General features: G+C 41.6%; 1 protein-coding gene and 1 pseudogene across 3 annotated transcripts in view; both read left to right on the top strand.

Annotated features, from left to right (window-relative positions):
- Positions 1 to 13,783, top strand: part of SRBD1 (S1 RNA binding domain 1) — a 138,521-nt gene extending 124,738 nt beyond the window's left edge. For all 3 annotated transcript variants that reach the window (XM_069954974.1, XM_069954975.1, XM_069954976.1), the window contains exons 22-23: positions 8,201 to 8,385; positions 13,243 to 13,783. In XM_069954974.1, the coding sequence (XP_069811075.1) occupies positions 8,201 to 8,385; positions 13,243 to 13,532 (475 nt within the window). In that variant the 3' untranslated portion in view covers positions 13,533 to 13,783. The remainder of the gene's footprint in view (positions 1 to 8,200; positions 8,386 to 13,242) is intronic.
- LOC138774286 (large ribosomal subunit protein mL66 pseudogene) lies at positions 5,079 to 6,210 on the top strand (annotated as a pseudogene).
- Positions 13,784 to 14,651: the final 868 nt, after the last annotated feature.

Below are 14,651 nucleotides of genomic sequence, written 5' to 3'. Positions count from 1 at the left end.
GCTATCTAGGACATGAATAAAGAAAATAGGAAGCTGCTTTAAGTAATTTACACAATTTTGTGCCCTTGACTAATATGACAGCATGCTAGTGCTGCAACTACAGTGGCTCCCTGTGAAAAAATGGTACCAGCAAAAATACTGAATCTTTCTTATATTTTTCCTATGTACAGTATTCATTTTGTGGTTCCTGGCTAAAGGTGTTGTCTTTACAAATTGATTTCCTTTCCTAAGAAGAGGACACCAATGCTAGATTGTCGGGGGTCGGACTTCCCCCAACGATCAGGGGCCAATGATGGAAGCACCGCAGCCTAAGTGTTCACCATGTGCTTGCGATTGCATTACGGTACATTGGTAGTGGTGGCACAACTTACTGCACTGTTGCCCCATTTACTTCAATGAGGCAGTGTTGTAGTATCACGCATTGTCACTACTAATAGTACAGTAATACAAGGACAAGCAAAGTAAATATTGACGAGGCTGTGGTGCTCTGTCAAGTAGCCGTCTCAGATACTGTCACCAATCTAATATTGATTAGTTTCAAAGGTTTGGTCAACTGCAGTACCAGACACCGCCAATGGTCAACGGTGGCGCTTTCTTAGAAATTCCATGTAAATACTCACGGTAAAGCAAGGAGTATCTTCCCCTGAGAATACTTGGACCACAAATGCATGGTCGAATCACTATTCCAACACCTCACAACCTCATGGACATAATTATAACATACAGTAGATCCTTAATAGACGTATTCTAAGTATATGGATGAGACAGTATATGGATCAGTACCCCACCATACCCCAGTGTCTGTAATCCAAGACAACGGTCTATCCCCCTTTCACTGTGCCGATACATGAAGCATAGCCAGTTTGTTACCATACATTAGTTTACATGTTTTTTGCCTGTATTTTTTAATGCATCATGTTTTATTTCCGTCTGTCATAGAAATAACCGTAGAGTATTACCTTAATGAAAGGAGCCGCCATGCCAGCAATGTAGCTCACTTTCTTCTCGTGTCGCTCAGCATGTCTTCTTTATTTGTATGATGATAGCTCATACATATTTTACACCACATAACAGCATATAATGATTTTTGTTTTGTTTTGTAAGAGCTAGTGTTGCAGCACCATTAATCTTGGGGTATTGGAACAGAATGTAATGGGGTATCACGTTCCTGTAGTGTAACACATGATACTGTTTGCTCTCGAGTCATGTTACTTGAGCATGCTTATGCTGTGTAGAGAATAACCACACCAGGCTGTCTATTGTTAACCCTTTAGATGCCCCAGGCTTTCGTGCGTATGGGCACATATAGACAATAATAAGGACATGAGACTTGTAGGGCTTATTATTTACTTTAAGGATACGGCTGGGATCCATTTAGTGTAAGGTTCTCTTATTTTCACTATGATCAATAAAATGTGTATGTATATTTATGGACAAAAGGTTTTACCTTACACATTTCTGTAAGACTATCCTTCAGATTCCTTCATCAGTGGTTATGCTGAGCAGTATGCAATGTGGTCGCAGGCAAGATTACCTCTAGATTAATCTGACCCTTGTCTCACTATACTAAACTGACCCTTGTCTCCTACTCTATAATAAGCTGCCCCTTGTCCCCTCTATACAAATCTGCCCCTTTGTCTCCTCCTCTATGCTTATCTGCCCCTTTGTCTCCTCCTCTATGCTAATCTGCCCCTTGTCTCCTCCTCTGTACTAATCTGCCCCTTGTCTCCTCTGTACTAATCTGCCCCTTGTCTCCTCTGTACTAATCTGCCCCTTGTCTCCTCTGTACTAAACTGCCCCTTGTCTCCTCTGTACTAAACTACCACTTGTCTCCTCTGTACTAAACTACCACTTGTCTCCTCGTCTATACTAATCCGCCCTTTCTCCTCCTCTATACTAACCTGTCCCTTGCCTCCTCCTCTGTACTAATCTGCCCTTTGTCTCCTTGTCTGTACTATTTTGCCCCCTTTGTTCCCTCCTCTATACTAATCTGCCCTTTGTCTCCTTGTCTGTACTATTTTGCCCCTTTGTTCCCTCCTCTGTACTAATCTGCCCCTTTGTCTCCTCCTCTGTACTAATCTGCCCCTTGTCTCATCCTCTATGCTAAACAACCCCTCATCTTCTCCTGTATACTAGTTTGCCCTTTGTCTCCTCCTCTGTATTAATCTGCCCCATTGTCTTCTCCTCTATACTAAACTGCCCCTTGTCTCCTCTTCTATACTAATTTGCCCCTCTTCTCCTCCCTACTTAGTTGCCCCTCGTCACCTCCTCTATAGATACTCCATACATCTTGCACCTCTGACAATCGGGACCAGTTCATATGAGATGTGAAATATAAACTATTACAATAACTTTATGTGATGAATAGAAAAGGGATTCGCGTTTTTTACCGCTCTGGGCCGGAGGACAGGCAGTGCTTTCACTAGCTATCAGATTGTTTCCAGTCTGTGGTGGCCGCACTATGTAAATGGAAAGAAGATGCTCTATGTAGAGGTGCTGACAGCTTCATGTGTTACCATTTAACATTATGTAATTACATCAGATCATTTAGCTGCCTACAGCAAAAATCCATGCAGATCACCATGCAGCCTGCCAGAGCTTCGTGGCCCTCCTTACATCTAACGCTGCTCACACACATTGGATAGTAGGGAGAGGAAACTAGGAAAACATCCCTGGCAGAAGCTTATCTCCTGTAGGAACAAACAGACACGGCTGGAATCCAACATGCTAATATCTGACACGTGGGGATAGTCGGGGATCACCACTCACATTTCTCCTGAATCAGCAGGTTCTAACAGTTTTTCATCCGTTGTGTATGGGAAACCTTTTTGTCACCTATTGGTATAGAAAGTGATAATGTGTCCACACTAATACACTCATGTTTTGTGACACATAAAAAGATCCCTGTATGGTCATGTGCACTAAATACTATACTACGGTACATATCCCTAAAAACGGGTGCCTAAAAGTTATAGGACTCATCCTGGAATAAATAAAAGAACACTCTGTCATTTATCAACTGATCGTTCGTTTACTGCGGGAGCAAAAATTATTGTTTAAAGGGGATGGAAGTCAACAGCTGCATGACCGATGTGGTGATTGCTTAGGAAGGTGTTCATTAACTTGTACATAAGTGATCAGCAAATAAAACGGACAGCTATCTGTTAAAGGACCTTCAGAAATAAAAAATTCCATAGTTCCCTCAGGTTAACATTAAGGGTGCGTTCACACGTACAGGATCTGCAAAAGATTTGATGGCGCAGAGTTACTTTGCATTGAATTTGCAACTTCAAATCTGCACCATCAAATCTGCTGCAGATCCTGTACGTGTGAACGCGCCCTAAAAGGGTATTCTGCTCAAACATAACTTTTCATATGTTGCTGCTCATGGGGAGACTAACATTTAATTCCTCACTTGTTATTATCTATTTCATCTTCTTCTCCCAGTTCTGAGCTGCTGCTTTCTGCTGAAGACTTAAAAATCTGTTTGTGAGCTTTTCTCTCTGTCTCCCCCTCCTCCCCCTCCCTTCTGAGACGCGTGATGTAAACCAGTCCCTCTCTGCAACTTAGTAGCAACTTTGTAATGCTTGAAGGATAATCACAGTGAGTTCATCAGCGACTTGACTTCAGATTAACCCTCCCAGCATTACAAAGAAGCTACAGATACAGCCACCCAGGGACTTGTTTACATCAGCTGTCTCAGAAGGAAGGAGGAGACGGAGAGAAGCTCACACAAAATTTTTTGTGTCTTCAGCAGAAAGCAGCTTAGAACTGGGGTAAGGAGACAATAGATTATAAGTATGGAAGGATTAGGCAGCAGCATATGAAAAGTTATGCTTGAGTGGAATACTCCTTTAATAGAACGACTGATAGAAAAACTTGGCCGGACGAAATATTTTTGCAGCGTTTCATAACTTGCTCACCTTGAAGTGCTCTCAAGTCATCATTTAACTTTCTTCTTAGAAATGACTTTTATAAATAGAGCCAATCGATACAATGCATTATCACTAAGGCATAGCATCGCGTATTGATCGCTTTCATGTCTTCAGCTTTATCCTGGCCATCCCCGAGCCGCGTTCAAGCAGAGACTGGATATTAGGTATCAATCCAGATTAAGTCCTTCAACGTCTAGAAACAAGCAGGCTTTGGCAGTGTTACTTCCTGTTATAAGTGGTCCGGTTCTGTCGCTGGTCGTCCTGCAATTGATAGCTCGGTATTACTCTGCTTTTACCCCCTTGTTAAGAATATGACCCTGTTTGAAGGTGGATAATCACTGTAAGTCATCGGTCATATATGCCATGTAAAGAAGCAAGATTGGGTGTTCAAAGGCTTTACCCAGTGTTTTCTTTCTTTCTTATGATGTGTAAAGCGACTACAAGGACATTTCATTCATGTTTTCCTGGAGGTGACCGGATTAGCAGCCTTCCGGTAATTTGGTTACGCTGCTTATAAATCTCTCCACGTATGTGACTCAAAGATGATTTTACAAATTTACATTCTCAGTTTTCATCATCTTCAGTTGTGGTCGGGCAGGAGAGTCGTTTTTCGTAATACTTGCAGTAAAAAGTATGACTTGCCATGAAATCATTTTTGTTCACATATGTTTTTGCTTGATGTTGAAGGGAGCATAATAAGGTTATAGACTTGTATATGTATAGAATATACTATGGAGCTCACTTGCCTGCTCTCTGTTGGGATGTGTAGGGCCAGATTAAGGCCTGCCGAGGCCCCTGGATTCAGCATTTTTGTAAGATTGAAAATAGAGTAAGACTGATTTAAAGGGGATCTGTCAGCTGTTCTAAACTTCTGACACTGTTAGTTAGCTGTTAGGTCAAGGAGACACATGGTACCTTTCATATACAGTATCTGTCTATGATTCCATAACATAAAAAATGCTTCTATTCTCAAGCTCGAGTTCCAAAGCTCCTGAAGTTCTGAGGACTGGAGCTATAGTTGCCCCCGTTTGAACTTGTTACTTGAACACCTGTACACAAAATTAATCATACTCCAATCTCTCCACCATGGCCAATACCAGCGAGGTATCTTAGGACACCAGGGAGGCTCCAGGGTCGACAAAGATGGTGGCTCACTATGTCCTCCTGTCATCCGTCACACAGCTGCTCTACCCTACGTTAGAAACAATGAGGTGGCAGGGATGGGCGGGAGGGGGAGTCTTGGGGGTGCAGAGCCGAGGACTGCGGAAGTTGACTAAAGTAAAAGAGGGGAAGGTGACCACAGTGGAAGGACAAATCCTGTAGGACAAGCAGACTAAGGGCCCTATTCCACGGGACGATTATCGTGCGGTTAATCGTTAAATCGTTCGGATTGAAGCGATAATCGTTCGGTTGTATAGCAGTTAACGATTAAAAGACGAACGAGAAAACGTTGATCGCTTAATAAGACCTGGACCTACTTTTATTGTTGCTCGTTCGCAAATCGGTCGAATTGAAAAAGATGTCGTTCGCAGTAGCTACGAATGCAATGGCAACGACAAGACGACCGCAAGAACGATCATAAGTAACGATCATCGTTCTGCGTAAATTGGTAAACGATTTCAGGCTGTTCGCAATAGCAGTTGTTTGAGATCGTTTTTCTTTAACGATTTATGCTAACAATAATTGCCCCGTGGAATAGGGCCCTAAGGCCGCCCAAAATCCTGAGGGGCAATGTCCGATCTGCAGGTGGAACCTTAAACAGAAGTATTACTACATGGACATCCTTGTTCTTGGTCAGTTCATCTGCTCAGATGGCTGTATGTTGTCGGGGAAGGTGACGGGTCTGTGTGCAGAGGAGCACAAGTAGATGGAGGCATGCATAAGGATGGCGCACTGTGCAGGACTACTTCCCAAGCACCTTCTCAAACTGCAAGTAGGACAAAAAAAACCCAAAAGTTTCATCTGCTCAGATGGCGGTGTGTTGTCGCGGAAGGTGACAGGTCTTTGTGCAGATGCGCACAAGAAGGTGGAGGCATGCATAAGGATGGCGCACCATGCAGGACTACTTCCCAAGCATCTTCTCAAACTACAAGTAGGACAAAAAAACCCCCAAAAGTTTCATCTGCTCAGATGGCGGTGTGTTGTCGCGGAAGGTGACAGGTCTATGTGCAGATGCGCACAAGAAGGTGGAGGCATGCATAAGGATGGCGCACCATGCAGGACAACTTCCCAAGCACCTTCTCAAACTTCAAGAAGGAACAAAAACCTCAGGTAAACCCATTCTGCAGAAAGGACTGAAGGGGTGTAAGAAGAAAATGCTGGTTGGGGACACCACCCTGATGGATTATGATATGGCCGGAAACAGTGACCGGAAATTACGTCAGCATCCTGTGCATGCTGTGTGACTTTATAATACACAAATAAAAATGGTTTCTCTAAAAAAAAAATTTAAACTAAAAAAAGACACCAGAGACAAAACTGTAGCACACAAAGCTGGGATGGGCTACAGGAGAATAGGCAAGCAGCTTGGTGAGAAGGCAACAACTTTTGGCGCAATTATAAGAAAATGGAAGAAACACAAGTTGACTGCCAATCTTCCTCAGTCTAGGGCTGCATGCAAGATCTCACCTGGTGAGGTAAGGATGATTTTGAAAAAGGTCAGTAAGCAGCCCAGAATTTACGGGAGAACCTGGTCAATGACCGAAGAGAGTTTGGACAACAGTCAAAAGGATTACTGTTAATAACACACTACGCGGTCATGGATTAAAATGCTGCTGGGCACGCAAGGTCCCCCTGTTCATGCCAACATATGTCCAGGCCCATTTGAAGTTCACTATTGACCATCTGGATGATTATGTGGTCAGATGAGGACAAAATAGAATTCTTTCGTATCAACTTTAATCATTGTGTTTGGTGTAAGAAGAATGAGTCCCAACTGTGAAGCATGAGGGTGGAAATATTTTGGGGGTGCTTCTCTGCAAAGGGGATAGGACAACTGCACCATATTGAAGGAAGGATCGATGGAGCCATGTATCGCAAGCTTTTGGCCAACAACCTCCTTCCCTCAGTAAGAGCATTGAAGATGGGTGGTGGTTGGGTCTTCCAGCCTGACAATGACCCAAAACACACAGCCAGGGTAACTAAGGAGCGGCTCCGTAAAAAGTATTTTAAGGTCCTGGAATGGCCTAGCCAGTCTCCATGCCTGAACCCAAAAGAAAATCTTTGGATGAAGCTGAAATTTAATGTTACCCAGCGACAGCCCCGAAACCTGGAAGATCTGGAGAGGATCTGCATGGAGGAGGGAGACAAACCTCTTCAAGACCTACAGAAAACTTCTGACCAAATAAAGTTTTTACACCAAATATTAATTTTTGTTTTTCTATTGTATCAAAGACTTATTTCATGTAATAAATTGTTAAATAATTATTTAATAATCATACAATGTGATTTTCTGGAATTTTTTTTGTAGATTTTGTCCCTCACAGGTGAACTGTACCTTTAATTAAAAATTACACTGTATATGAGAAGCACCATGCGTTTCCTTTACCTAACAGCTATTTAACAGTGTCAGCAGTTCTGAACCTGAATTGCAGTTGACAGATTTACTTTAATGTGTCGCTAATATTATGTCTGAATAATCCCGTTGTACTAAATAATGGTACCATATAGTCCTGTTATAAAGGGGAAAAAAACATATAGGGAATTTATAACTGCTATATAGAGCTATGTTCCCACAATATTTTTTCCTGTACGTTTTAAAAGAAAAATAACGCCTGTCATTTTGAGGTCCAAAATGACGTCCGTCATTTCATGGTTTAGCCGCCCGTCAGCGCAGTGACGACTGTAGGTACATTCTTCTAGCTTTGGTGGACTGATTGCCCTTTGGATGTGTCTTTCATTGAAAAGTCAATTGAATTTAATAGCAAAGATGGAGAAAAAAAGAAAGACGTCCGTAAATAATTGTCATGATCATTATTTATTTATTTATTTTACTTAGTGTGAACATAGCCATAGCTTTAGGGTATATGGTGCCCTGTAGACTCTACAGACAATCCTAGTCGCTTTTCCACAAGTTCTACAGTATACAGCGTAAAATAGTCATACCATATAGTGCCCGCCGTCCCCCTAACAAAAATGTGGCGCAATACACAAAAATAATACCGCTATTGTTGGCTTCTTATTGTCAATTTGCTTCATTTACATTCTTAGATGATTTGATATACATCTGCTGAGCTTGTGTATTACGCTTAATCTTTGTATTACAGGTTTCTGACGCTTGTTGGTGGAAGTCCTGATGATATTGGATCAGAGAAAATACAGAAGCTAATTAATGGATACGTCCAGCAAGAAGGAATAGATAAAGTAGCTGAAAGAGTCAAAACAACCGTACTCACCCTACAGCTCATTATTGATGGTCTCTGTCAGCCTGAAGGCTACGACATACGTACAGGTAAAGAAGTCACAGTCCTACGTTATATGTTTGTTCTACATGAGGATTGGTGTGGCTGCGTTTACATGGCAACTAGGGGCCTAATGTGTTACAATCTAGTTTGATGCCTGTCTGTTTTATATATAATACACCGCAGTACAAAGGAATTGCAGTGTCTAAGCAATGAAGGGGTCAGATATTTAAGTCTTATAGCTGGGCCCAAAGTTGAACTAACCCAGTAAATGATGTAAAAAAAAATAAAAATTAAAAAGTGTTTGCATTAATCTACATCCAAACGAAATAAAAAGTGGTCAACAAGTCATGGAAAAATGGAACTAATGAGCGCAGGAAAAAAAAAAGTTCTATGTACCCCACCATTTTTTTTGCCGTTGATTTAAAATCTAATAAAATAACAGACACCAGCCGAAGAACTGACAGATCCCAGTAATAGATATAATAAGGTCCATTGTGTAGCAGGTTCATTGGTTTCATTGGTTCATTTTTTTTTTTAGTTCTTCTCCCACAAAGCAAATGTATGGAAATGCAAATACTGTAGTCACTCCATAGTGGGTTGTCGATCAAGCATACACACTGCTCAATTTACTATGGGACTGCCAAAGACAAGTGGGTGTTGCACTCAATGAATGAAGAGGCAACCTGCATGCTTGACTGGGGGACAAGGGGTCGCAATTTTTACGATTGTTGGGGGCCCAGCAGTCAGACCCTCACAGATCAGATACTTATCTCCTATACTTTGGATAGATGATAAGTAGAGATGAGCGAACCTGGAGCATGCTCGAGTCGATCCGAACCCGAACTTTCGGCATGTGATTAGCGGTGGCTGCTGAAGTTGGATAAAGCCCTAAGGCTATGTGGAAATCATGGATATAGTCATTGGCTGTATCCATGTTTTCCAGACAACCTTAGAGCTTTATCCAAGGTCAGCAGCCCCAGCTAATCAAATACCGAACATTCGGGTTCGCTCATCTCTAGTGATAAGTTATAATCCTGATTTAAACCTTTTGGTTAGGCTGGTTAGATATTAAATTAGACATTAGACTGGTCACAAAGGGGTAGGAGTTCTTACAAATACCACATACACCCTACACTGTATCCTCCATAATAGGCATACTGGTCTCTGGATATGATGACAGTCCACATGCCTTACCCTCATACACCCAGACCGGCCTACAACTGCAGCTCCTAGTCTGATGTATCTGTCTTCCGTCTGGATTCCATTCCCTTCTTCCCATAAATACAAGCCTACTTATGCAGCATTTTAAACATTTTAAAGCTGCATCGTATATATGGCGATTGTCTTTTTTGATATACAGAGAGACCTACTAAGTGTGGAGAAGTAGGATCATTTTTCTTTGGAGACTTCAAACAGAACATGACTTTCCCCTGCAATAATAATCCCTATTTTAAGGTTGGTCACAGGACACTGTATCCTCTCCATCTCCAGGCCCACAAAGAGTTTGATTGAAGAGATCACTGAAAACCGTATTTGTCTTTGTTGATCGAGCTCATAAATCACCCATTTATCAGCTCCAGCATCAACCGTCCCGAGAAATAACATTTTAGCTCTTGAAGTGGGCCCTGTCATGAGCTAACCACAGTCTTCCATGGGTCTCCGGTGGCTTTATTTAATAAGTGCGCATTTCTTGATTCACAATTTATATGGCATGTAATTTATTTTCAGATTTGAATTCATTTCCTGAATATTTGGTCGCCTGACCACAAAAATGAGTTGTTTCACAGTAGAGCTTTCCTCCTAGCTCGCTTATTTGCCTTTCTTTATAGATGTTCCCTAGATGATTCAAATGATTTTTTTTTATATGTCTATAGAATTTATGGTGATTATTTTGCTGGCGTTAATGTTCGGCTTCTAGTGAAGGGAAATTATTTGGCTGGAGAGAAATGATTTGTTGTAACGTGACGTCTTTTAATGCGTTTCCGCACAAATGTAATCTCAAGAAGAATGACCCTCAGTCTGGAAACACAGACGTCAGCCGGCTGTATCTGCTCTCCGGTGAACCCCCCATCACACTGTACATTATTACTAGGCCCAATTTGTTGTTTGGAGTGAATCTTTTTAGTACATTGTTTTGCTGTTATTTATAGTTTCAGAATATATCTCTTGGGGGCTCGGTAGTTAGCACACTGTTTTTCCTTGGTCAAATCTAACATTGACTTTCACATTGTCCCGATGCTTGTGAAAGATTCTTCTCACACCCCTAAAAGAAATTAAAGTTTTAAATTTTTTTAATCTGTTTAAATTTTTTTATCTTCTGGAACAGGGGTGTCTAACTCAAATATACAATGGGCCAAAATAAAAAAAATTAGACAAAGTCGCTGGCCAACTATGATATTTAATGAAAAGTGCATGTGGCGTTTCTGGCATGGCCTATCCTAAAGTAATTGTCCCCACATGGTAGTTACCCATTATATCCCTCAAGCAGTAGGTAATCTTATAATTGTGCCCCATGTAATAGCCCCCCCTCCCAATAGTGCCCCACATACTAGCCAGGCCTACTATTAGAGCCCCACATAGTAGCCAGCCCCCTCGATAGTGTCTCATATAGTAGCCAGCCCCCTCGATAGTGTCCCATATAGTAGCCAGCCCCCAATAGTTTCTTATATAGTAGCCCCCCACATAGTAGTGTCTTACATAGTAGCCAGCCCTCCCAATAGTCTCTTATATAGTAGCCAGCCCTCCGGCATAGTCTCTTATATAGTAGCCAGCCCTCCTGCATAGTCTCTTATATAGTAGCCAGCCCTCCCCTATAGTCTCTTATATAGTAGCCAGCCCTCCCCCATAGTCTCTTATATAGTAGCCAGCCCTCTCCCATAGTCTCATATATAGTAGCCAGCCCTCCCCCATAGTCCTATATAGAAGCCAGCCCTCCCCCATAGTCTCTTATATAGTAGCCATCCCTCCAAATAGTTCTCTTATATAGTAGCCAGCCCTCCCCAATAGTCTCTTATATAGTCGGCAGCCCTCTCCCATAGTCTCATATATAGTAGCCAGCCCTCCCCAATAGTTTTATATAGTGGCTAGCCCTCCCCAATAGTGTCTTATATAGAAGCCAGTCCCTAAAATACTCTCTTATATATTGACTACCCATATTATAATCTGCTGCAACGTCAGGACGGCCAGATTTAATACAGCAAGGGAAAAGCATGGCGGGCCAAAAATAATGGCACCACGGGCCAGATTTGACCCGTGGGCCAGAGTTTGACGTGACTGTTCTGGAAGGTTAGTGCTAGGGCTCCAGACATGGCAGATGCTAGCTCGATAACTGCTGTGATCAGAGATATTCGTCATCTGGGTAGTTGAAAAGTAGGTTGCAGGTCCTTTTGGTTTTAAATTATCCACCCGCACCACAAGGCGTATTCCGATATGTGAAAAATCAATAAAAACTGTTTGAAAAAAAAAAAGAAATAAAAATGTGAGCAGCTGGGGCAGTGAAATAACTAACTGTGCCGTACTCGCGTCTACTGTTCTATTGTTGGCACCCCGTTCAGTTCTGGTGCGTTTTTCTTCTCTTCTTGATGACGATGACTTCAATCACACGGCAGCCAATCAAGGTAGCAGAAGGCTTGTAACATCATGGTCAGAGTTATGTAAACAAAAGCATTGCGCTGGTACGGACCAAGATACGTTTTTAGCTGTAAAAGGGAAGCAATCAACAAAAATAGGCCATGTAACCTAAGGGCCCTATTACACGAGACGATTATTGCTTGAAAAATTGTTAGATCGTTCGGATTTAAACGATAATCGTTTAGTATAACAGCAGACAACGATTGATACGTTTTATATAATTTGGACCTATTTTTATCGTTGATCGTTCGCATGGAATAAGACGTTGTTTGGTCCTTTGCAGTAGCGACGAACGCATTAGCGACGACAAGATGACCGCAAGAACGATCATAAGTGATGATCATCTTTCTGTGTAATTGGGTGAACGATTTCAGGCCATTTGAGATCGTTTATCGTTGAAAAATCGCTTCGTGTAATAGTACCCTAACAAATATGGCTAATAAAGCTAATTACACAGTGTCCTAACATATCCCTCGGAGCATGCAAGCATATGCTAATGAAGTTCAACAAGCCATTGGGCGGGCCTTCTCTAAGGGTACTATTACATGGAACGATAATCGGCCCGATTCGGCCGATTATTGCTCCGTGTAATAAAGACAACGATCAGCCGATGATCGTTGTCATTGGCTGATCGTTGATATAGGTTCTGACTTATAATTGTCAGGTGCCAACTGCGCACCGCTACGTGTAATAGCGGTGTGCGGCCGGCGACTGACGATATACATTACCTGTCCAGGTTGCAGGGCTCCTCTTCCTCTGTACTTCTCCGCGGGTCCCGCGCGCTCCAGCTTCAGAGTGGCCTGTCAGCTGACATGCCGCTCAGCCAATCACTGGCCGGGACGATGTCCCTGTAGCCCTTGTTAAACGATTATCAGGCTGTGTAATAGGCCCAGTAAACAACTTTACATTTATTATTGGGCCGCATTGGCCCGTCTAATAGTATCCTAACTAGTCACGGCTCCTGGGGCTGTACTGTGCTGCTTGAGTCACAGAGAGGCGTGGTTACAACAAAGTACAACCCCAGGAGCCGTAACAAAGAAGAAGAGGCAATAGATCTATGTTAGGACACTGTATAAGTAGCTTTATTAGCAATATTTGTTAGGTAACATGGCATATTTTTGCTGATTGGTTCCCTTCAAATAGAATATTGAGGGACCACACTTCATTTATCTTATCTTATGTTATTGCTGTTAATTGGTGGAATATAAAGTTAAGTACAAATGTTATTTCAAACCTTAAGTCGATTTTATATTTCATGTATATATTTTTTTCAGAATTTGACAAAACAGATTTCAAAACCAATATTGTGTGCCTTGAAGATCTGAAAGTGGGGACCATTCTGACCGGCAAAGTGGAGAACGCCACATTGTTTGGTGTTTTTGTTGACATCGGTGTTGGCAAAGCTGGACTAATACCAATGCGATATATAACTGAAGATAAACTTTCCAAGGAGAAGAGACGGAGAAGTCTTGGACTGGGACCCGGAGAGAGGGTGGAAGTTAGAGTTATAAATATTGACATTAGACAGTCAAAGATCACTCTGGAACTTCTACGCGTTTTATAATTTTTTTATGCCTTAAGCTTCTTTTAGGAGAATTTCTTCTATTCTGACACGTAAAATACCTCTGTGATTTAGGATTTGGAGCTGAAATGCCAGTCAGGAATAAACTCTGGCAGGATACTTTATTATTTTTGTAACGCCAAGTTATTTTCTCTCACATCACCGTCTGAAATGTCTTCTCCTTGTTTTATGTGTTCCGAAATATATAGCAGAAATGCCAAGACAATTTTACCCTCAATCAGGGTTATTACATACCGTTTTTCTTTTTATTTCATACTAATTCTGTTGTTTTCTGTATATGTGAGTCAACAAAAAAATAGATTCTCTCTTGCTTTCTAAGCTAGGCTTGGTTCACACTCCGTTTTTGCAGTCCGTTTATCGTAGACGTTTTTAAATTGTTACTTTTAACGTACACAAAATCATAGTAAGAAAAAACATCCATTTCAAGGCTTTTTTTTTTTTTTTTATAATGGAAATCGGAAGACGGAAAAACGAATCCAAAGGGATTGCACACAATTACATCAGTTGTTTGTTTGTTTTTCAAAAAAACGAATACGTTAAATGGGCTGCAAAAATGCAGTGTGAACCTATCCTAACAAAAGTCAAGTACATCAAGTACTGTTCACAATGTGCTTGACGTCTTTCAGAAATTTTTAAGGTGGTTCCCAGGAGACCGTGTCATTGCAGTCCTGCGAAGTCCCTACTACTGGCATCATATTGATTAAACTTGCTGGGCGGGAATAGAGTCCGCTGCAGGTCTTACCCCTCCACAGGTTCCATGTTTTACCGAATATGGAAATAAGCCCTAAGGGTCCTTTTACACATACAGATATCTGACAGATTTTTTTTTAAGACAAAGCCAAGAATAAACTATTTACTGAAAACAGATCATAAAAGAAACATTGGGATTTATCCTCTTTTTAAATCCGTTCCTGGCTTTGGCATCAAAAATTCTGTCAGATAATCTGTGTGTGTAAAAGGACCCACCTGCTATTTCATCTTCTCCAGTCTGTTAGTTTATTTAGGGCAATTGCTATGTAACTGGCTCACATCTGATTGAATAATCTGGCTGCTCAGGTAAGGGCTCTGTTTGGAGTAGGAATTTCAGATTGGGTAGCCTCT

Source organism: Dendropsophus ebraccatus, chromosome 15, assembly GCF_027789765.1.
Source record: "Dendropsophus ebraccatus isolate aDenEbr1 chromosome 15, aDenEbr1.pat, whole genome shotgun sequence".
NCBI lineage: Eukaryota > Metazoa > Chordata > Amphibia > Anura > Hylidae > Dendropsophus > Dendropsophus ebraccatus.
Note: the sequence above shows the minus strand (reverse complement) of the source record. Positions and strands in the feature narration are given on the sequence as shown.